The sequence below is a fragment of the Lontra canadensis genome, unplaced genomic scaffold (assembly GCF_010015895.1).
Source record: "Lontra canadensis isolate GAN:19392208 unplaced genomic scaffold, GSC_riverotter_1.0 scaffold1, whole genome shotgun sequence".
Lineage (NCBI taxonomy): Eukaryota > Metazoa > Chordata > Mammalia > Carnivora > Mustelidae > Lontra > Lontra canadensis.
Window position 1 is genome coordinate 63,023,816 of NW_022630995.1, and position 24,505 is coordinate 63,048,320.

The following is a 24,505-nucleotide window of genomic DNA, read 5'->3' on the forward strand; positions in this document are numbered from 1 at the left end:
CCTGACTCGAAGCCTCCACGTTCTCCAGCACCCCGGGTAAGACCAGATACGGAGACACCTGCAGTTCTCAAATCACTGCCTCCCTCCCCCTGCTGGGGCCGTGCTGGCCTCAGAATCCTAAATTATTAAGGAAAAGTTCTTCGGTTCATGCCATCAAAGGATTTTTGAACCCCTGCTGGGGCAGGGAGAGTGGGGGGCTCCTGCACACTCCCCGTGGGGTGCATCAGCCATCACGTGCAGTTGGCAAATGAGAATAAGAAGAGCCCCCGGCTAGCAAGAACAGCACTGGCCACAAATGTGCACCAGGCACTTCCTGGGCCATGTGGTTCTCAAAGCCACCCTCTGACTTTGAGAACTGTTGCCCCCACTTTGCTGATGGGTATACTGAGGCCCTGAGAGGTCACAGGGAGAGGGTAGAGGGCAGGACTCAGGCCCAGGTCCCCTGACACTTGCTCACAGACCACTATGGGGCCCCCTGCAGTGCCCTGCCCGGGTCAGCCCACCTTCTCCAGCTCCAGGCTGTGGCTGGATGAAGTCTCAGGCTCAGGACCCAACCTGACCCTTGAGAGAGGCCCCCCAGCCTATGCTGCATGTCACTATCCCCTCCATCTGGATCACCCCATCCCTCCAGCGAGTCCCACGGTCCACCTCGCAGCACTGTGGCTCCTAGGACTCAGGGAGAACCCCCAGCCAGAACCACCAAGGCCAAGGTGCTCAGGCTCTGCTGACCTGGGAGGTGGAAAGCTGAGGTCCAGGAAGCTAAGAGACCCTCCCTTGGGCCTTCAGCCAGGAACGCCTGGAGCAGGGTCAAGGACAGGAATTGCCATCTACATCTGGCTGTTCCCCTCGCCCCAGGAAAGCAAAGGGACCACAGGCCAGTGGGCAGAACCCCAAAGGGAACATGCTACTGGAAGGCCCTACATCAGGTTAAGTGAGGTCTTGGATAACGGGGAGTGGGGAGCAGAGCTGACCCCAGCAGACCACTGAAATGTCCCTGAGGATGGCGTTTCCCGCAGAGAGCCCCTTGGAAGCCCCACCAGCAGCCCTAGTCACCAACCAGCCAACCTCGATCCCCTAAGAGGGAGCCTGCAAGGCCAGCCAGGTATAGTGCGCATACCTGCAGACAGGGCCTGGGTGCACTCCACTCAGCGTCCTCCCACCTGGGGGGCGGGCAGCACAGAGGTGGCCTCGGGACTGTTTCTGAAGGAAAGGTTTTGCACAGGGTAGAGAGCCATGAAACCCAGTGCTGGTAAGGACTGGGGAAACAGGCACCAGAGATTTGGCTACCTTACTCAAAATACATGGCATGGGGGTTCATTTGCAGCATCGTGCAAAACAGGGAAAAGAACAAAATGAGACAGGCTAGTCTAACAGGTGACAGCTCCATCCCTACCCAGAACTCTCTCCAGCCGTTAAACACAACAGAGCATAACTTTCTGGGCCAATTCAGAAAGAACAGTATTTTCATATGGGGCTTCTGAGTGCTCCCAACATTTTTAATCATATGAATATGTGACATTAAATTTTTTTAAAGATTTTATTTATTTATTTGAGGGAGAATGAGTGAGAGAGAGCATGAGAGAGGAGAAGGTCAGAGGGAGAAGCAGACTCCCCAGGGAGCTGGGAGCCCGATGGGGACTCGATCCTGGAAGTCCGGGATCATGACCTGAGCCGAAGGCAGTTGCTCAACCAACTGAGCCACCCAGGCACCCACGTGACATTAATTTTTAACAATAAAATGAATTGGATTCTTTTTTAATGACTGTAAAAGCAACTGCTCATAAAAATCCACAAAACACATACTTGAGAGAAAGGAAAATACAGAGCCGTACAGATGTGAGGCTCCTGGGGCCCCCAGGCCTCTGACTGCCCCGTGCCTCATCCATGGGCCCCAATCCTGGGCTCTGTGCAGAGGACCTCCTGAGTCAAGAAGTCCACCCCATGCACAGCAAGGTGTGTTGTCCAAAGCAGGCAGGAGACCTGTAAATCTATTCCACGGGGAAGCAAATCTCAAAGCCCCAGGACTCCAGGCCACCTGGACAGCGTACGGTCTCCTGGCTCCAAGGGGCCAGAATCTTCTCTTCTTTCACCAGAAGGCAAATGCTGGTGAGCTATGATTTCCATGGAAATAGCAGGTCCGGGTGCAGGAACTGGGGTGGGGGTTGGGAGGCAGAGAGCCCTGAAAAGAGGCAGATCCCAATCAGCTGAGAAAGCCACCATGCCCTGTTTTTGTAGGATTCCCTCCTAATTCTGTGTCACTCATGTTGCGTGTCCCAGATGGCTTTGGGGGCGGAGTCTCAGGCAGCAGCAGAATTCGCTCTGGGAGATGCTGGGTGTGGCGGAAATGGCGTACACTCTGGAGTCAGGAAAGGCTAGGTTGAATCCCAAGTCCACCCCCTTGCTGGCTGTGCAAATCTGGGCAGGGAGCCTGACCTCTCTGAGCCTCATTTTTCTCATCGGTGAGGGGCTAGGGGGAAGGGAGAGCCGGCCCCAACTGCAGGTGGTTATCACGACAAGGACCATGGTTGGGGCCTCTGGCCAGTGTCTGGCGTCTTTTCCACCAACGCCGGCTTCCCTCACCTGCCATCGACATCCACATTTTAACCGGAAATCAGGGTTCTGCCTCTTGCTTCAGTGGGTGTATGGCTACCCAGCTCTTCATCTGGGTCAGGGAAAAATCGAGCAGCAGCTCAGCCAGACTCTGGCAGCTTGCCAAGAGCTTGAAGGAAAACGCCAGATGAGACGCACAGTGGGTCAGTTTGGGGGATCTGGCCCCACGGCGCCTGCTCAAAGCACACTGGCCAACAGCGAAGGAAGGCCGACGGGGGGCCGCCAACAAGCACCATGAGCCATCCTGGACACAGTGCCCACCTCAAGGCCCCAGGGGTACAGGGCGGTCTGTGCACACCGTGGGGGGCCTGGGTTTGGCATCTGCAGCCCACCCACGTCGGAGCTGTGAAGCCCCCACCTCCATTTCCTTGCCTGTCGATGGGAGGCAATGACAATCCCACACCCACAAGGAGTCCTGAGCCAGGCCTGCTTCCACTTCCCCCTTTCCGTGCCACCCACTTCCAACTCACTGTTCTAGAACCATCTTCCCCTCTCCTGTTCCTCCTTAGACTCCAGAACTTTCTCAGGACCCTGGGTCTCCCGTTCTCCCCCAAACCAATCTCAATGCCTGCATACAGCATGCCTCAATAAATACATACTGAGCGAATCCACATCTTCCAGGAAGCCCTTCCAGGAAGACTTCCCACCACCCAGGACTTCCTCTGGGAAGCCCAGCCCCGAGGCTCCTCCCTGCCACCATCGCAGCACTAACCCCCGTCCACCCTGACTGTTCTGGGGACTTCTCGGAACACAGCCCTTGTCAAGCACATCAATGGCCCTATTCCCCACTCCAGCAAAGCACCTAACATGTAGTATGAGCTCAATAAACCACGGGCCAAAGTTTCGCACCTCACGTAAACGAAGTCCTCTCAAAGGTGAGTCTCCTTCTCAGCAGGGTGAGTCTTCCTCCTCTTCTGCCTCTCTCCCCTCCCAAACGTCCCACGTCCCCCAACCAAATGCAGCTTCTTACGGCAACGAAGTCCATCTAACGCTGGACGTGCCCTCTCTCCCGGTCCCTGTTTTTTTGAGCCCTCCGTAACCGACGGCACCACCTCTCAGCGCGGGGAGGGCTTCTTTGCTCCTCCTCTGAGAGCAGCCCTGGACCAGGGCCTCGGGTTATAAATCCAGCGAAGCCTGTTTTATGGAGAAGGGGCTGCACCGCTGATAGGTTTTTATAGCTTTGTGTTTCCAAAGCCGAAGCATAATGAATTCCCAGCTACCTCCGTGTCATCCCTGCTGTCCCATGGGGCCCAGTTTGGGGGTGGCCAGGGAGGCAGGCGGGCAGAAAGGACACCCCTGCCTGCCCTCCAGTTCTCCTGGACCTTCTCTGTACTCAGTAAGCCTTTCCTTCCTCCTCCCCCTGAGGACTCGCCTGGGGTATCTGGAGACCCTATAAATGGCACCCCCATTCCTGCCCGGGCCTGAAGCTCCCCCTGGGTCAGGGAGAGGAGGACTCAGTATGCAGGATCGGGCTCAGCCAGGAGGATGGGAAGTAAGCCCTAACACCAACAAGATTGGCTCTTCCAGAACACAGAAATGACCTCACCCAGCCCCACCGCAAGCTTATGTCACAACTTAGCCCAAACCCACAAACCAGAGCACCCTCTCCCTGCCCTGGAGTGCTGGAGCAGTGGGGCAGGGTACAGAGGACCCCTCCCGGGACCAGGGCTGGGGACCAGGGCCTCCTGACAGCCTGGACAGGAGACCAGACCAGATCAGAAGGGCAGGGTCCCACTCTGCCTGTGCCTTCCTTAGATATATAAATGGGTCCAGCCACCTCCTGCTGGCCTGAGGGCCATGTGTCCCTCACAATGACCACGCACGTCCCCACGTCCCCCTCAGATCCCAAATGTGTGAAGACTGGAGTCTGTCAAGGTATAAGGGACCTGCCTCACTTCCCAGCCCCTGTCTCCCCATAATGGGCGCCTGCTACTTGTCTGGTGCCTCGTGGCCACATGCTGCCATCTGCAGAGAACACATGGGCATTTGTGCCCTCGAGACAGGTTGCATTTCACAAATGAGGGAACTGAGGCCCAGGGAGGCCTTGTGGCTTCCCTAGGGTCACACAGCCAGTCACCAGGAGAGCCTGTGTCTGCACGGGGTCTCCAAGCCCACCATCATTACCCATCCCCACACTACACCGCCCCTCGCGAGGGACCCCAACCTCCAAGTTTTCAGCCACTGCCCCAGTTTACTACCTCCTGCCCCACGGTCCCCCTATGGACACACATGTAGCTAGCCAAGTGTCCCAGTCTGTGTTTTTTTTTTTTAATTGGGTCACCCCAGGGAAGATGCCATCAGGGAGGTCTACTCGGGGTTCACAGGGTTGACCCTGGGGCCTCCAAGCCCCACCCCAAACACTTCCAAGTCGGGGACTCAGGGAGCCAACTGGAAGTAAAGTCATCTACAGAGGCCTTCACACAAGGCCCGTGTGGGTCCTTGGAGCCAGCTCTGTCCTGCCAGCTGTCCCAGCTCACACTCTCCTGGGGATACATTCACCCTCTGGCCCAGCACAGACTGGGACCCTCCCGAGAACACAGGAGGCACCACAAGAGCCCTCAGGGCTGGGCTGGCCACGCTGCCCCCACGGCGGGCTTGCCTGCCTGCTGCCGGGACCTGCCGCTCCCGTCCCCGCCTCTCGCTCCTAGAGACCACGCTGCTAGATGTCCTTCAGGTGGTTCATGGCGAGGCTGGGATTGGGGTGGGTCAGGGCCAAGGGTCAAGGTCTTCAGAGCCACCCTGCAGCGCCTTTCCCTGAGATGCCACAAGTGTGCTGGGCTCCCTCCACTTGGGGTTCCCTGCTCAGTGGAAGAGGAGCCTCTGATGGGACCTTTCTGAGTAACAAGCACACCTGCTGCTTTACCTCTCTGTCCAGACTTGAAGAGACCCCGAGAAGACATTCTTTTTGGCCCTGGCTTAGAGATGAAGCTAAGGGGCACCAAGAGAGGCTGGGGCAGGTCAGTGGCACTCAGGAACGTGAACATAAAGGAACACCAGCCCCGGGGTGACTGGAGTCCCCTTTGGTGCTCTTCTGGGCATCAGCTAGAAAAGCACTAGGGGGCAAAGCAAGGGGGAGGGGCCCCAAGACGGGAAAGAGTCAACACAAATGCCTGCAGCATCAGGAAGCAGCCCAGGTGCACCCCAGCTCTGCCTCCACCTGGCTGGGGGAGTCCTACCTCCCAGGGCCCTCCGTTTCCTCAGCTGTAAAATGTGGAGAATCACTCCTACCTCTTGATGCAAAGAAGATAAGCCAGGTGCCCGATGCCTGGAGAGAGGACAGGCCCACCGCGTGTCACCCAGACACCAGCAAATGTTGGAGGAGGGGTGCTATGGCCAGGTTTCTCCCCACCTCACCCACGTGCGCAACACCAAGACCACTTGTGCGGCTTGGTTCTGTCCCAGTGACCCTGAGGCTCATTCCCAGCTGCTCCGACACGGATGTATGCGGATGGCGTATGCCCAGGGAACCAAGCCAGGCACAGAAGACACACAGTGTGTGACTGTATTTACACGAGGTCCCTAAGAGAGGCAGGCAGGCAGCGGGGGGGGGGGGAGGGCTGTTGCTTAATGGGTCCAGATCTTCTGCTTGGAGTAATTACGGGGTTTTGGAAATACACAGTGGTGATGGTTGCACAACACTGTGTATGTGATTAGAGGCATTTGTACGCTGAAAAGGGTTAACAGGGCAAATTTTATGTTTTGTGTACTCTGCCTCGATTTTTGAAAAATCCATCATGTAATATACCAAACACCATTGCGTTGTCGACTTTAAATGGGTGAATTGCAACAATATGTCAATTGCATCTCAAAAAAGCTGGATTTTTGTGTTTTGTTTCATTTTGTTAATTAAAGGCATGAATACCCACTGGGCCACCAGAGCCACAGCCTGGCCAGGGGTCCTGAGGGCATAGGCTGAGCCCATCTGCTTTGGCCAAACCCAAGGCACCTGCCTATTCTGTAACCTGCATAATCCCTGGTGGACAGAGGCTCTTTCCATTAGCTTTGCTAATACCCAAAGGAAAGGGAACCCCACCCACACACACACTCTTACTCTGAGCCCAGAGACCCAGGGGAGCCTCTATTGCACCCCAATGCTCCCCTGCTCCAGAGGACAGGATCTGGAGGAGAAAAGTCATTGCCTGGGACTCAAGGCTCACCTCTCATTGGGAGCAAGACCCAAAGGTGTTCCTGTCTCCGGCAAAGGAGCAGCCTGGTGGAGGAGGGAGCCAGAGGGTTGGGGGGAGAGGGGCAGACAGACTAAAGAGAGTCCTAGCAGTGAGACTCTGGTCCCTTCATCTCCCTGAGCTCCCGGCTGCCTGTCTGCTGAATGGGGACAATGATGACATCTGCCTCAGGAACAATGCCCGGACAATGCCCACCCCGCCCTGCAGGCACACAGGGGCTCTCACTGAATGGCAAGGCAGCTCCCTTCCCCTCCACCACATTCACTCAGGGCATGGTGTCCATCGCCTGGGGGGCGGATACCACGTACACTGTGTCTCGGCCCAGGCCACCACGCCCTAATGGTTTCCAATAAAACTGCTTCCATGAGGCTGAGCAAATAGAGTGATCCATGAGGTCAGTGTGTCCTTAGAGTCAAGCCAAGTAGAAAACCAGCCAGCACACCTGTTTCTCTTCGGCATTCCTCCCCCACCGCAGGGGCCCTGGTAAGAAAGAAAGCACCGCTCCACCCAAAGCCACCTTCCCTGATGTGGGCACAAAACGCAGTGCACCTGAAGACGGGGAGGGGCGGGGGCGACTCCCGCTGCCCCCAATCCCACCCTCCTCTGCGTTAACAACTTCTGCCTGGGACACATAAGGGAGTGACAGGTCTGCGGGAAATCTACCTCCTAAAGAAAGCTTGTATTCACCTCTTGTTTTCTGTATTTATTTGTTTCCAGCTTCACGGAGATACAATTACGTGTAACACTGGGTAAGTTTAAGGTGTGTGAGTTTAAGGCATTGATTTGATCTGCTCAAATGCTGTAAAATGATTACCACCATAGCATTAGCCAAGCTCTCCACCACATCACATGACTGCCATTTCTCTTTTACGATGAGAATATTTAAGATCTACTCTCTTAGCAACTTTCAAGTATGTAAGACAGTACTATTAACTATCATCACCCTGCTGGACATTCGATCCCAAGCTGCTTCATCTTGTAACTGGAAGCTTGTACCCTTTGACCATCATCTCCCCATTTCCCCCACCCCCAGCCCTTGGCAACCACCATCCCTGTCTCCATTTCCATGCCTTTGGCCTTTGTCGATTTCACATGTGAGATCTTATGGCATTTGTCCCTCCCTGTCTGCCTTATTTCACTTAGCATACTGGCCTCAAGGTTCATCCCCATCACCATGAACTCCGTATTTAGACTGGCAAAAGTACAGGATGATTTTTTACTTCTGATCAGGGAAATGGTATGGGGAAGAGGCCTCCGTTTCTGCAGGCCAGTCAGGACGGCAAGGGAGAATGTTGCTCCCCGGCTAGAGATGCAGCCGCTCCAAGGTCAGACCCAGCACAGAGCTTGGCTCGACCGGCCATCCGCAGCAGACGGTTTCCCAACGAGGGCTACGGCACTGTCTCCCATCCCATCTGCTCTTCCACAGTGGACCTGGCCTTTCCCATGTCCAAAGGCAGATTCTACCTCCCCTGGAACCTGGCCTGGCCAGTGACTCAACTGAACTAAAGCCACAGGACTGATGAGGGAGACTCCAAGGAGGTCAGGAAGTCAAGTCTCCCACCTGCTTCTTAGGACACCTGATCTGAGAAAGCCAGCTGCCCCTGAAGGAGTCCATCTGCCTTGGGACTGCCATGCTGGAGGGGCTCTGTTGATGGTACCAGGGGAGTGCACCATCCCAGTCATCCCCACCACATATGTGTGTGAAACCCCCTACAGCCCAGCCCACCCACTGGCTTAGAAGGGGGAACTCAGCAATGGCCATGCAGAGCCAATTCGCCCAGCCAAGCCCTGCCCAAATTCCTGACCCACAGAATCCAGAGGATATGATAAAACGGTTGTCACTAAGATTTAGAATGGTTTGTCAAGGCATAATAGTTAACATAACACCCATTGTGAGACTCTAGGCGTGCTACCTGACTTTTCCGGGGGCTCCGATTCCTGATACACAAAAGGGAGTCACTCCCACCACCCCCGAGGGTGGGTACGATGTCACCACGACACGTGACACCATAACAGTCAAGAAGTGATAGCTTCGCCTGTCATCCTCACAGCCCGCCATGGTTATTCGCCCATGAAGCCAAGAGAATTGTAGACGCAGAGAAAGGTTCGCAGCAGGAGTCCTCCCTGCACAACTGAAGCCCATCACCATCAGACACACATCAAGAGACCGTGAAACAGTCATAAGTCACCAGGCACCACAGCTGAAATCGACCCTCTTTTTCCTTAAGCAGGAGAGACACAGACTGATGGGTTCACTCTAATCTATGGTTTGGCCAGAGCTGCAGGATACCCATGGACTTATACTTTTGAAGATCACCCAAACAAAAATTTTTGATGAATTTTATTTTTGTTTTACTGACAACATGAGAGTCCCGTCTTTATTCAAGGCCCTAAGAGTTCTCCTATCCTTTCACCAAGAAATTGCATTCCCAGATACCCAGAGACAAGAATATCCTGAAATATGGGAAGACACTGATGAGAATGATCTCACATCTCACTTTCCAGCACCCAAAGCTGGGATGCCGGTGTCCAGGAGTGGGGCCGTTTCTCCACCCTCCCCTCACTGTCCCCAGTGCTGCCAGCCTCAGGAGCACTCTTGTATGGACAGATCATGGAAGGAGGCTCAACCCTTCTCCCTCTACAGGGCAAGCCACTAAACCCTTCCAGCCTACCTCCCCTTTGTGCAACACTCACCTCTACTCCCCTCCCCTACCCACCCCAGGAGCCTCACTGCAGTGAGAGTGGGGGGAACTTTCTCACCTCTCCTGGAGGTGCTCACACCCCACTCTGATCTTCATTCCCCACCCCACCCCCTCCAGTCCCACTTCACTCTCCAAACCCCCGGAGACCTCTGGCCGGTCTTGCTCCTCTTCCTCCTGTGCCTGGACAGATGACCAAGGGCCCTTTCCCAGCAGCAGTCTGGTCTGTCTTCTCATGAACCAGGCCAGCCTGGGGCTCCAAGACCCCAAAAGGTAATGCTCCAGTAACCCTAGGGCCATGCTTGTTCTCACAGATCTGCTTCTGCCATAACATCTGAGTACTGGGAACAGCTTCTCCCCCACTCCCTACTGGCTGCTCCTTAGCTCTTTTTTTTTTTTCTTTTCAGTGTAACAGAATTCATTGTTTTTGCACCATACCCAGTGCTCCATGCAATGCGTGCCCTCCATAATACCCACCACCTGGCTCCCCAACTTCCCACCCCGCCGCCCCTTCAAAACCCTCAGATTGTTTCTCAGAGTCCATAGTCTCTCATGGTTCATCTCCCCCTCGGATTTCCCTCAAATCCCTTCTCCTCTCCATCTCCCTATGTCCTCCATGTTATTTCTTGTGCTCCACAAATAAGTGAAACCCTATGATAATTGACTCTCTCTGCTTGACTTATTTCACTCAGCATAATCCCCTCCAGTCCCATCCATGGTGCTACAAAAGTTGGGTATTCATCCTTTCTGATGGCCTTAGCTCTTGACTCAGCCCTGCCCCCACGCTGCCATGGGGTCCCAGCTATGGCATCCCACTGTCTCTCAGCACCCAGCACGCTGTATCACCACCATCTCTTTATGTCTCCCTGGTTCCAGACCATCTCCAGGGAGGGGCTGGGCCCAATTCCTCCTTCCCACACCCACTCCCCACCCACCCACACCCCCACTGCAGGCATCCACCCCAGTCTAATGAATGGATCCATACCTAGTTATTGGGTGAATAATTATATGTATGTGATGGGCTATCATGCAGCCATTAAAAATTATTTACTCGGAAATTATGACAACATAGGGAAATGTTTCAGGATGTTAAATATTTTATTTTTTTTTTAAGATTTTGTTTATTTATTTTAGAGAGAGACACTGAGAGAGAGCATGAGAGAGGAGAAGGTCAGAGGGAGAAGCAGACTCCCCGTGGAGCTGGGAGCCCTATGCGGGACTCGATCCCGGTGCTCTGGCATCATGACCTGAGTTGAGGGCAGTTGCTTAACCAACTGAGCCACCCAGGCACCCAGGATGTTAAATATTTTAAAAGATACAAACTGTATTTATATGGCCATCTATAGGGGAAGGGTAAACAGGGAAATACAGTAAAACTGGAACGTTTCTGGGGCAGTACCATCAAGATATCCCCCCCCATTCTACTTCCTGCATTTTTGAATGTTTCTGTAATGAGATAAAATAGAAAACTAGAATTAATATCTTCTTGCAAGCAGCATCTTAACATACATGAAACTTAGCTCCCACAGTCTGACGATATGGGATACATTATGATGATGGATTATATTTTCACAGCTTCAATAAAGAGCCTTACCTCTCCTTGGGGCTATAAACTATTCCGGGTTGTTTTTATCATCTTTCACGTTGAAAGCTGGTGTAGGAGCCACAATCATCCAGCCTCTGACTCCTCCAGCCAGTTCATTCTGTGATGGATTGTTCGCGTGATGGGCACGATCATCACGTCCACAGATGGGCTGGCTGGAGGTCTGCGTGATGAGTGCCGTGGAGGGAAGGCGTGTGTCCCACTCACAGTGATCCACGGGCTGTGTGACCACTGCCACAGCAAGGAATTTGCATTATTTAATATTCTTGAGTCGCTGCCTTCAATAAGGAGACTACTGACTGCACTCTTTCAGCCAGGGCTTAGAACATCACTGTGGAGGGGCAATGTGGTATACCGCTCATTCAGAATGAAAACAGGGAGTTCTCGGTTTGGGGGACAACAAAACTGATGGTGCACGCCCAAATCATTCAAAGTGGTCTTTTTTTTTTTTTTAAGATTTTATTTATTTATTTGACAGAGAGAAAGATCACAAGTGGCAGAGAGTCAGGCAGAGAGAGAGGGGGAAGCAGGCTCCCTGCTGAGAGAGCGCGATGCAGGGCTCGATCCCAGGACCCCGCGATCATGACCTTAACCAAAGACAGCGGCTTAATCCACTAAGCCACCCAGGAGCTCCATTCAAAGTGATCTTAATAATCAATGTGGAAATTACATATACCCTGTGACTTTATTTTTTTTTAATTTTATTTATTTATTTATTGGGGAGGGATAGTGTGTGTTTGGAAGCACAGGGGAGAGGCAGAGGGAGAAGGAGAGAGAGAGAATCTCAAGCAGACTCCGTGCTGAGCGCAAAGCCTGACATGGGGCTGAAACTCAACCACCCCGAGATCATGACCTGAGTCAAAAACAAAAGAGTCAGACGCTCAACCGATGGCACCACCAGGCACCCCAATGTTCAGTGACTTAAAAAATCTTTAAGTCTTAAAAAATTCTCTTACTGACAGTTTTAAGTGTATAGAGAAATAAAAAAAAATAGTGAAACCAGTATTTAGTACGGTAATTTTAAAACCCAGAAATATCAAGAATTCAAGTGTTTTTATTTCTTTGTAATAACAAATGTGTGGGGGAATCATTTGGACAGTGCTGCTTCCGTTGACCATCTGACTGCTGGCACCCTGTCTGTGTCTTGGAGACCCGTCCTCCCAAGCTCAGGTCAACTCCTATGATTTTACCCCATGTGCTTCCAACACCAGGAAACATCTTCTAGAGTCAGTAAGTTCTCCCGCATTCTGTGTACCTGGCTGCACGTGAGAGTCCAGTCGGCAATTTCCTCTCTAACTACGCCCACCTTCCCGACATCCCTATTTCTGCTCTAGCCGGGTCACCTTCACTCCCCTGCTGACCGCTATCTGTTGGCCAATTCCCTCTTTTTGATTTGCCATTTGTGTAAAGCGTCGCATGGGTTTTTCGGGGGAGACAAGGAGGTGGTGCTGCCACGCGCTTTGCTGTCTGTGAACTAACAGATATGTGGTGACCAGCCAATGACAGACACCGAAAGAAGTGACCGGGTCGTGGTCCACAACATGCACCTGTTATTTACTGAGTGATCTGCACACTGAAAAGGTAGCGGCAACGTTTTTGCTTTATGCATTTCCTCACAGTCACCGTGCTGGAGTGATTTAACAGGAACATGGGCACTGAAATCTGTACCTATCTGAACTTTGTAAAGAGAAGACTATGTGCTCAGCGGATGTGGCTAGGCAGAAGGGTGGCTTTTATTCACTGGGTCACTCAGAAACATTCTTACCCAGCACCCGGTGGGTGACAAGTGCTGAGCTGTGTAAGACGAAGCAGATGTGTCTGATATCTGTATCTACTGACATTTCATGGAGCAGGACTCTGGGTCCTAGGTTTCAGAAAGGCCTGGCTGCCAGTCCTATCTTATGACTGGAGCTGAGTCACTGTCCTGGCTGGGACTAGGAATGAGGGTTCTTTGGTTATAAGGAACAGAAATGACACAGGCAAACACACATAAGAAGGAAGTCCCTGAAAGGTTCTGGAAGAGCTACAGAATCAAGGAGAGCACCATAGCTAGATAAGGCATCCCAGAAAGAGCAGGAGCTGGGCACAACTGGGAATTCAATCTGGGAATCCAGGACTATTCCAGTTCTCCACTGCTATGTAATAAATCTCAAAACTCAATGGCTTCCAACAGAAACCACTGTTCTTGCTCATGAATCTGCCATCTGACCAGGTCTTAGTGAAGACACTTAAACCCCCTGAGCAATGTGACCAGGTTCTCCCAGCTGATGAAGGGTGAGGAAGACCCTGGAGGGAGATAGGGGCATGCCCCAGGGCTGACTCCTGGGATACAGGCAACTGCCCATCAGCCTTCTAGACCCATCAGTCAACTGGGAGCCAGACACAGTCTGGGGGGTAAAACTGTAATCTTTCCAGAAGAGTAACGAATGTCTTCCACACTCAGTGATCTGGAAATGGGATAGAGGACTGGTCTCAAATAGGAAAGGCCTAAGAGACAGAACACCCTCATTCAGGTGCAGGGATCCTAGTTCAAACCCAATAACTAGAAAAAGGCATTTGTGAGACAAGTAGGGACCTTGCCAGGATGACTGAGTATTCGGATGGGAAGGCATGAGTACTCATTCTGGTAGGGCTGGTGGTGGCACTTGGGCAGGCAAGATGTGCCCCGGCCTGCTGAGGGAGTGCGGAGATGACCAGAGGGCTGAATTGGCTTAAAAAATTCTTCAGCCAGAAAGAGAGGAAAGTCAACGAAGGGGGCATGGTGCAATCTTCGGAGCGGCTGGAGCAAGGCCACGGGAGAGGAGCAACTCCAGATCCAATTTCCTCTACCTCTGTACGTACTTGGAAGTTTCCTTAAAACCTTCTTGAAACTGGGGCGCCTGGGTGGCTCAGTGGGTTAAGCCTCTGCCTTTGGCTCAGGTCATGATCTCAGGGTCCTGGGATCGAGTCCCGCATTAGGCTCTCTGCTTGGCCGGGAGCCTGCTTCCCCCTCTCTCTCTACCTACTTGTGATCGCTCTCTGCCAAATGAATAAATAAAATCTTTAAAAATTTAAAAAGAAAAAATCTTTTTGAAATTGAAAAAAAAAAAAGCCAAAAGCTCATCTGATAATATAAATAACTGCCTTTTATGGAGATTTATGTCTGTATACAGAGATTTTACCCAGTACTCACAGGTCTCACAGGTGGGGAACCAGGTTCTGAGGTGGAAGCACCTGCCAGCTGGGCCAGGACCAGAGCTCAGGCCCCGGGGACCTAGGCCCCAGCACTGGCAGACTCAGGTGTCAAGGCCACCATCTCCTCAGGGCGGAGGAAGGCAGGAGGCCAGGCAGGCCCAGAGGAAGCCCCAGGCCTGAGCTGGTGATCCTATCCCTGCTTGGGGCAGCTGGGACCTCTGAGCTGTCTTTGTCCTGCCTCAATGGGCCATTCAGCCCAGGACTGTGGAGGACAATAGCTTCTACTGTACAAGGAGGCAGGGCCCATCCTGGACAGCACAGTGGCTCCTAGGTGGGCCCTTCACCCCGAGCTGCCTGGCAACTGCTTCCTAGGCTCAGGTCAAGGACCCTGGACATTGTCAAGAGACAAGAATATGTCACTTCATGGGGCACGCGGGTGGCTCAGTGGGTTAAGCCGCTGCCTTCAGCTCAGGTCATGATCTCAAGGGTCCTGGGATCGAGCCCCGCATCAGGATCTCTGCTCAGCAGGGAGCCTGCTTTCCCCTCTCTCTCTGCCTCCTGCTCTGCCTACTTGTGATCTCTCTCTCTCTCTCTCTCTCTCTCAGTCAAATAAATAAATAGAATCTTAAAAAAAGAAAAAAGAGAATATGTCACTTCGCACACACTATTCTTCGTGCCTGGAATGTACTCAAATGCCATGTCCCAAAGGGCATCACTTCCTGACCTGGAGAATGCCACTCCTGTCAGTGCCAAAGCACCTGTCCTCTGCAGAGCTGTGGCCAGCCCCCCACGTCCACCCCCCGTGCAGGGGAGGGGATCCCTCCTGCTCCTGGCCCATCTCAATTGCCTTTAACCACACACATGGATATGACAGATGCATTCGTTGCCACAAGTTCAGCCAGAGCACCACACCAGGCACTCCTGGGCTCAAATCCCACACCCTCCTAAGCCAGGCAAGTAATCAGATCTCAACAGATCTCCTGTCCCTGACTGTTAGTCCCTCCACAACAGGCGGAGGTCAGGAGTGTGGGTTCTGCGGGCAGACAGCCTGTGTCCAAACCCCAGCTCTGCCCCTTATGCATGGTACTCAGGGCCAGTGCCCAAACCTCAGCTCTCTCCCCTGTAAAATGGGGAGAATACATACAACACTGGATTTTGTCAGGAATCAATAAGATGAGGTACTTAGCATCATGCCTGGTATATAGTATGCACTCAGTAAATGGTTAATCATATTAATGGTTTACTAAAGTCCACATGGGTCATTTTGCACGAGGGCCGCTGGCTGCCAGTGTGGTCGGAAAGGGGCATCTCTCTTGCAGGGCCTGATTTAACCAGCAGGACTCCCCAGGGCACTCTGCGGGGGGCAGCTCTCTCTCAGTGGCATCTGAGACCCTGGGAGAGACAGCCCCATGCTTTCAAGGACACAGCCTGGCTCCTGTCCACAGAATGAAACCAGGAGCACAGAGCTCTCAAAACACGCCTTCTAGGACCTGGATTCTTTGCCCCAGAGACAGTGAGACTGGAGAAGCAGGGTGCAGGGGCTCTGGGGGAGAGCAGAGAATAGACAGCAAACTATTCTGTGTGCCAGCAGGGAGACCCGAGTGGGGAGAGAGAGCTGCAGCCCGCAGGGGCTAGTGGAAAGACATCACCAAGCAGAGCCCCGGGGGATAGGGTGCCAAGTGGGTGTGAACACATGAAACAGGGGGCCCGGGGGACGCTTTCTGATACTGTCCTACCTGACGGTATGGCAGGATTTAATGCTGGCCATCCATCCTTCTTCCCTCCCTGTGCCTTCCTAGCTGCACTGTCAGGCCTAGGCCTCCACAGCCCTCCTGCTTTCTTCCTACCTGGGTGACTACCCCTACCCTGCCCCAGACTTCTCATTCTCCTTCCTTTAGGTGTTGGCAAACGCTGGGCTCTGCCTGAGCTCTCTCCTGTCCGGGCCCTGACCCCACCCGCACCCTCCCTGTCCAGCCACACTGGCTTCTTTTGTGCCCAGACCTCGGTGGCAGCTCCAGAGATGACTGTCCGACAAATGAATGAGCGAGTGAGTGAATGAATGCCAGCAATGAACCTGCTCCTCAGTGTTGCACGTCCAGCATCTCATTTCCCCCCGGCGTATAAGGGGGAGCAGTAAATGTCTGTTGAACAAAAGGAAAAAGAAATGTCCCACCTCATTGGTATTCAGACATAAACTAAAACAAATATTTTTCATCTATGATATCTGTGGAGGTCAGATGAATTGGGATACCAAATGCTGATCAGCAGGTGGTAAAACAGAAAAACTCTCTGGAGAATAATTTGGCAATATGTGTCAAGAACATTAAACACACTCATAATTTTTACATAAAATTGCGTGCACAGGGTTCTCTCGTAAGAAATTATTCCAGACTTGGAGGGATGGGAGTAGGGTGTCCTCATTCATAGAAAGGGCTCGTTCACTTGGCGTTAGTTATACGAGAAAAAAAGCCACCTCGTTATCCAACATCAGGGGGTGATTAGTTGGACCATGGGACACCCATCACAGGAACAAGGTGCAGCTCATTAAGGTTGGAGTTTGGGGGCGGCGCTGGAGTTACCAGTTGGGTACTCCCCTCCCCCACCCCGCTAGCACTTGAGATCACACAGGGAAGGTGGACAAGAGGGCAATCAAAATCTGCCTTATTAATGGTAATGGTGGGAGGAGCTAGGGACCCTTAGTCTACTGCCCCTCCCCTTGGACCTGTGGGGAGAGAGAAGTCTAAAGGCTGGAAACTGCAATGAGAGACCTATGGACATCTCCTTGGAACAGCCCACCCGTGAGGGACCAATGGGCAGGGGAGGAGCAGCGATCTTTAATATTTTAGCTCCGTCCACTAGGGAGAAGTTGCCCAATGGGTGACAGACTCTCACATTTCCACCAATCACAAAAGCGAAGAGGGGTGGGAGGCGGGCCAAGGGTCCTTTCCCCCTGGAATTCCAGCCTGTCCCCTATGGCAAAGCAGAGCCAATTCTATCATTTTTAGGGCCCAGTGCACAATGAAAATTCAGAGCACCCTGTTCAAAAAGGAGGGGGAAACTGTTATTAAAGATACTAAAAAATAACGCTCTTTCATTTTCCCCGTGACTTGCCATGGTGTCATCTGCCACTCCTTGCCAATAGAAAAAAAAAAAAAAAGAAAGAAAGTTTAAATTACTAGCATGGATTTTGCCACTCATCATTCTATTATGCAATTCCAGTTTTAAAATGCAAATATGAGAGTATTTAACTGGAATGCAAAATCACTGAAATACACAATTCGTAACTGGTAGCTTCCAGAGGCACGTGTCTTTTCCTCTTACAGGGCAGCGGGAACACAACACCAAACCAGCTCATCTGGCTTTACTTCACTTTTTGGTGCTTGCACATTCCACACACAGCTCCTCTCCCCTTGGCTCAATGATGAACAGGTGTTGAAAGGGAAGGATTGTGGCTGTCCCATCCTTCCCTTCCCTGCTGGGTCATCCTGCTCAGCATCAGTGATCAGCTCACACAAGGACGTATCATGGGTCAGGGGGTATGACAACCGGGTTCCTTGGTCCCTCGAGCTCCTTGGAATGTCACTTTCTCCCTTCTGCATCCAAATCAGGTTCTGGTTCACAGGGAAAAGAGTGGCTTCTCCACACCGTCTGCTCCCACCGCTGCCTACAGGATTGTGGGCATGCCCACCCAGAGCGCGAGCAAGACCTTGTGGGAGCTCAGCGACACTCAAAGTGCACGTAAGTTAAGTGTGTACAGAAGCCACACAAAACAGCCGAAACACGTGTTGTGGGCGTCACCTCTGCTCAGGCGCCCGCTCCACGGTCCCATCAGATGTCACTTACAAAACGCGGGTTTGGAGATAAAATTATAAAACTTTCAACATGGCAATGGCAGAGTACGAAACCAAAAACAGGCCTCCTGAGTGTGGAGGGCCGCACGTGACTGCACGGGTTGTACAACCAGGAAGCCCGCCAAGCACTGGAGAACTCTATTATAAGCTCACGTTTCATTTAAAAAATCGCCTTCAACACGGTTTATATGGAGCGATTACAGCTTTTATTAAACACAGACGTGGGCATTAAAAGAAGACTGGAAGGAACTACCACAAATTGTTAACCATGTGCATCTTAGTGCAGCAGACTGGAGACTGTCCTTTCTCTCTCGTCCCCATGGCGACTCCAGTTCTGGCCATTAAACCTGGGGTGACACACAGTCACGCTTCCAGACCTACAGTCCCCTCTTACAAAAAGGTCCCCTGGCTCTGCGGGCTTCAAGGATAAAACCCAAAAGCTGGAGCACGTTAAGACAACCAGGAGATGATGTGGAAAATTTTATTAGAATCTGATTCCCATCTTGCAGAACGAAAATGAGAAAAACCCTAACCCATGACTGCACCAACCCTTGCCTTGGGATTGAGTAGAAATAAACGAGTGTGTTGCTTACAGTGTAGCCCAATGTGGTTTGGGGAAACTGGTAACAAAAGGAAGCCCTCCCCCACACAGGTAGCCCTTTGGAGTCCGCATGGCCTTTGCTCCTCAGGGCCATGTGACAACCCAGGGCAGGAGGCCGTGCAAGGAGACTGAGGCTCAGAGAGGTGATGTGGCTGAACGGAGAACACCCAGAGGTGAGGCCCCACACCCTACAGCTGCCTTCGCTGCCCCCACCCCTGAATTGGAGACAACATGACCTTGGGAAACTTCAGGATTGCTCCTGGAAGTGATGTTCCTAACTGGAAGGAAGATGTAGAGATCCAAAAGTCCACTGCTTGATATTCCAAACCAAATGCTGGCTCTCCCCACTGTCCCTCTGGGCTGGCTTGAGGGCAGAGCCACAAGGGACCTCTCTGAGCCTCCACTTCCCAGTGAAGTGGGGACAGGGTGGGGTTAGCCAGTCTGATGATGGTTCTTACGGCTACTCTAACTGTACCCCAAAGGAGCAGGCATCATTGTTGGCAGACCATGATTATTAGGCACTGACTGGGTCCAGGGCTCTGGGCCGGGCATGTTTATACACATCAAGTCATTGCACGCCGTGAGTTCATGGGCAGTGTTCCTTCCATGAAGCAGGGTGGGGAGCTCACGACATGTTACCATATCAAACAACACTACGTCCCTTGTTTCAAGTGATCTAAAGCAGCAATCCAGAGAAGATGCTAAGATTCTAAGATTGTGTGACCCAACCGAGGCGGTGAACCCAGAGTCAGACCCCACCGGGGATGTGGGTCTCCTGACGCCAGATCCTGGGATCTCTCATCAGGCTGGAATGCTTCCTCGGGACGGCCGAGAAAGGGAAACCAGAACTGGGCAACTTTGACTTGAGTACAATGAAAGCCATCACAGAGGATTCCTCAAACAGCAAGTGAACACAACAAACTCCCTCTTGGTTTCGGGGATCTCAGATGTTGGCCGTGAGTGACAAGGGAGCCTCCTGGTCTTCCGGATAACCAGGAAAGAGGTCGTAGCTGGCTACAAGTCACAGAAACTTGATTAAGGTGTGAAGCGATGAGGGAACGTGCCAGCCCATGAAACTGGAAATCCAGAGGTGGGGGTGTGGGGGGCATCAGCGAGTCACAGAGACCCCAGCAGCCACTCACGCTCTGCCTGGGCACCAAAAGCATTGTCACCTTAGGGCTTACTCCCTTCGTGGTCTCAAGGTGGCTGCGGGCAACAATGGGGGGGACTTTCTTGTCCCTTCACAAGAGAGAGACTGACTTCCTGCAGCTCTACCGTCCACTCAAGCCCATGCGCATTCTGGAACCATCACTGCAAGAGGGACACACGACCCCAGGACCAATCAGGCCCAGCCTATGGCCACAGGTCTCTGGCTGAGAACCAGGATGCTCTTGGTGAGGTGAGGGATCAGCTACTGGGGAGATCAGCCTCAAGACCCTCCATGGGGGGGCAAATTTGGCTCCCACAAATAGCACACCTCCCCAGTGTGGTCTGGGCCTGGGCAGAAGGCCAACAGGATCCCCACGCAACTAGTCCAAAACACGAGAACAATTCCATGCTGCAGAAACTGCCCAGCTGCTGGGTTCAGACAGGCTGATGATGACAGTCTCCTGAGCCTAACAACTCCCTGTCCCAGTCCCTGCTTCATTTCCTCAGCCACCCAGTCTGTGAGGATATGCCCATGGCTCTGAAATCACATGCAACATGCGAGGACGGCGAGCATATGGGGTCAGGGAAACAGAGGCGTCTTTCTGTGGATCCAAGAGGCACACAACGCATGTACAACAGAAGTTCATGGCTAATATGCTCAAGAGAGAAAAGCTGGGACTGGGGTCCTAGCAGGAAAGCATGCCCTCAAGAGCCTTCCCCTTCAGGTGCCTGGGAATGACCACTGCCACCTCCCCTGGGGTGTGAGCCCCCAAAACCCTGTGTCTGGCCCCTCACTGCCTGCCCAGGGCCACACCCAGCAGAAGACAGACCCCTAAACACTGATGACTGAAGGGGAGGAAGGGGTTTGTAGATCAGACTAGCCTCGAGGGGGAACCAGGTGGTGGGTATTAGAGAGGGTACGGATTGCATGGAGCACTGGGTGTGGTACAAAAACAATGAATACTGTTATGCTGAAAATAAATTTTAAAAAAATGATTAAAAAAAAAAGACTAGCCTCGAGATGCCCGCTTCATTCACCCCAAAGCTGAGCTCCATGGCTACAGCAAGGGAACACAGCCAGGAAGCATTCCTTCCTGGGCCATATCTGGCTCTTGAGAAGTCTAAACCCACAGAGACTTGCTGGCACTCTCTTACCCCTGGCAATCCTTCTCCCAAGGGTCCAGGTCCTTCTACTGTCTCGAGAGATTCAACTGTACTGCTCTCCCCAGCACCCTCCCCCCAAACTTTCAATGTTCTATGTCCCAGGGTGGCCTGCACCCATGCTTAGTGGTGACAACAACACTCTATCAGCTGAGCTGAGCCAAGAGTTAAAGGGGGTGGGGGTGGGGGTGGAGGAGTCTGCTCTAATTCATACCAAGGTGTGAATGACCAAACAAAATCTAAACTCTTCCCAAAGTGTTTGAGATTTTACAAGTGGAGATTCAGGAACTCAAGCAGGACTCCCACTGGCAAAGATGACATTTAACTCGAAACCTAAAGGATAAGGAGTCAGCGGTAAGAAGAGCAGGAGGGGGATAGTCTAGATAGAGAACACAGCCAGTGCAAATGCTGTGAGGCAAGGGAAAAAAAAAAAATGACCTGCTTAAGGAACAGGAAGTAGACCAGAGCCACTGGGGTGTGGTGAGTGAGTGTTTGTGGGTCAAATGACCAGGTGGAACAGGAATTTGTACACCTGGGTCTTTCACAAAATCTCAGCATCCATTATCTGCTCATCAAGCTCTTCCAGGAACTGTATAAATTACACCCGTGTGCCCCTGATTAAATACCTCCAGCTGACCAAGCACTGTGCTGGGTATTTTCTGTATTAGCATAATCACCGATCATCCCAACAGTAATAACGTGAGATAAGTTATGATTATTTCTCCCTTTACAAAGGGAAAAAGTGAGGCTCAGAAAGGTTTAATAACTTGTCTAAGATTACACAGCATGAGAAGAGTCAGAAGCAGGCTTTGAACATAAGTCTAAGTGACATCCAAATCCGTAACCCACCCAGTGATGGAGCATAAAATGCCAGGTGCAGTGCTGGGCGAGACCATCTTCATGCAGGGCAGCCAGAAACCGCATCTAATTCTAATTATGACAATCACAGCTCTTGCTCCCTCTCCTAGACCCTACTCTCCCGGAGGACAGGAATTTCTGATCCCACTCTTCTCTGCACGGCAGCCCCCAAGCCCTACGCCCTACATATATACAGGCACTCAGTTTGGGACGTGGACAAGGTCAAGCCTCGGTTTCTTCTATAAAATTGGGAAGCGATGTACACGAGATCTTGCGTGAGGCCCCGGCACACAGTAGGTGTTCAACAAACTTCAGCTGCTAGTTAACAATTTACAGCTCCAAGGCTGCTCCCTCATCCACCGTCCCACTGGCCCTTCCCAGATACCCTAAAACCTTGTAGGCAGATTGGTATTCTCACCCATTCTACAGATGAGGAAACCGAACTTAGTGAGAAGGGCTTTCCCTCAATAGCACAGAGCTCCCTTCTAGAATATAGGCTGCCCAAGGACAGCATCTTTGTCTAGTCCCCAGGGCCAAAACAGTGACTGGCACATAGCAGGGAAATATTTGCTGAATGAATGAATAGGAATTAAAAACATCACTTCTTTCTCAAAGGATGCACTTCCCCCTTGCTCTGCTCTGGTAAGAGCCAATAAATTTCTGGAAGCAAGCTAGAAGGGTGGTGGGGTGGGAAGAAGAAGGAATTAATGTTTGCAAATGTCCACTATGGGTCCGGCATAGGGGGTTTTACTTTTCATCAGAGTCCTGCATCCCATCCCATCATCCTCAAGGTTGAGATGAGAAAACAGAGGCTTTCTGCAGAAAGCCAGACCGGAATGACCTGCCAAGATCCCCTCTCAGCCAGAGCCAGACCACAAGGGCACCTGCCAACAACCCAGAGGCCTCTCACCCTCTATGCTCGGCAGCCTGCGCGCCGAAAAAACACCCCGACGCACGCTGACTCTACCTCGCCCTCACCAAGGCAGCCCACAAAGGGTCGCTTTCAGCTCCCTGGGCCCCAGAAAGCCCGAGCTTGGAGGCTGAGCCCTCACCTAGCCAGGCAGCCCTAACCCCTTCCCTTTCCCCTCCCCCATCAGCAAAGCGTGACTCAGCGGTTCTCCTCCCGGGAGCGGGGAGCGCCACCCCTCAGCGTCCCTCCGCCCAGGATAGATACACACTAAGGCTCAGCTCTCCGGGACAGGACGCAGGGGTCCCGCCCCGCGCTGGCCCCGCGCTCCCAGGCCTCCGCGGGACTCCGGCTTGGGCTTGGCCTCATTTCCGGCAGAGCCAGGCACTAGACCGCGGACACTGCCCGGGAGTCGATTCCCCGCCGCCAAGCCAACACAAGATTCCCTGACACAGGCACCCACGCGCGCCAGCCCCGCGGAACGCCATGCGCAGGGTCCCTCCCACTGGGGGCACCCACCGGGGGACCTCTTGCTACCAACCCACCAACACTTATGCGGCCAGTTCATCGGCCCCTAAGGAAGGTGCAGCCAGTCCCTAAACCCGGGAAGGTCTCCAGCGCAAGTGTCCCCTCTGCCGCATGCTGACACCCCGCGGCTAGCGATCACCCCATCTTCAATCAGGGATTCGCTCCGCAGGCCCCTGGCTGCGGTTTGGGAGCTGTCCCCCACCATTCTCTGGGCAAGCTGAAGGAGAGAGACCCTTGGAAGTCACAGGTCCATCAGCGCTGACCAGTGGGATTCTACCACCTCGGGATGGGGGCTGGGCTTGGGCCTGTTGGACCAGTTTGGGGGATTTCAAATACAGGGCCCCTTTGGGAAGGCATGTCCCACTTTTAGGGGAAAATTCTGACAGTTTGGGGCCAGCTCTTTCTGTCTCAGTATAACTCACCGAGAATAAAAGACCAACCCCAAACCGGCCGCCGTCTCCCACCCACGAGGGGCCCCTGCCTTTGGAGGTACAGGGAGTGCCCCGGGACAGCGAGCCTCTTGGGGGGGGGGGGTGTCTGGCATTGGATTTTTTTCCCCGTGGATCCCTCTTCGTCTCTGGGGAGTGGGCAGCCTAGAAAATTCTGTGGGCTTTGGGCAGGGCTGAAATGGCAAACCCAGGATTCTAAGCCAATACATCTCCCTGGATTTCTTCACCAGATTAACCGCAGGAATGGCCTTTTTACAAATGATGGCCAGGGCCGATTCAGGATGCCACACAGGCCTGGGGGCCGAAAGCTGCCTGCCGGAGGGCGGCGCGGAGGAGGGCGCTGGGCAGCGGAGGCCGGCGCCCTCGGGCTCCCTCCCTCCGGGACCCGGGGCAGGGTGGGGTGGGGTGGGGTGGGGGGACACGACACACAGCGCGCGGTCCAAACCTTCGGAGGGCATTCGGTGCGACGGCATCCCCACGCCGCGGCCGGCCGGAGGGGGCCTCAGACAACACGTACGTTACCTTCAGTCACATAGCTGTGGTCCCGCAGGAAGCTGTGGTTAATTTTCCGCGTGTCCGTGTCCTCGCCCATTGAAGGCCGTGCCCGGTGCCCTGGGCATGCCCCGCCGCCGCACACCGATGCAATCCGCAGAGGTCGCGCCGGGCGCGCGGGCCATGCCGCCGCAGCCTAGCATGGGCAAGATCGGAAGAGCTGCCACTCGAGGACACGG

General features: G+C 53.1%; 1 protein-coding gene across 2 annotated transcripts in view; it reads right to left on the reverse strand.

The window, feature by feature from the left end:
- The window catches only part of PPP2R2C (protein phosphatase 2 regulatory subunit Bgamma), a 125,856-nt gene extending 101,389 nt beyond the window's left edge, over window positions 1–24,467 (reverse strand). Inside the window, exon 1 of one of the 2 annotated variants that reach the window (XM_032855388.1) lies at window positions 24,297–24,467. In XM_032855388.1, coding sequence (XP_032711279.1) covers window positions 24,297–24,366 — 70 coding nt within the window. In that variant the 5' untranslated portion in view covers window positions 24,367–24,467. Of the gene's footprint in view, window positions 1–24,219 lie in introns of both variants that reach the window. The other variant, XM_032855393.1, reaches the window with a different exon arrangement.
- Between the last annotated feature and the right edge of the window lie 38 nt (window positions 24,468–24,505).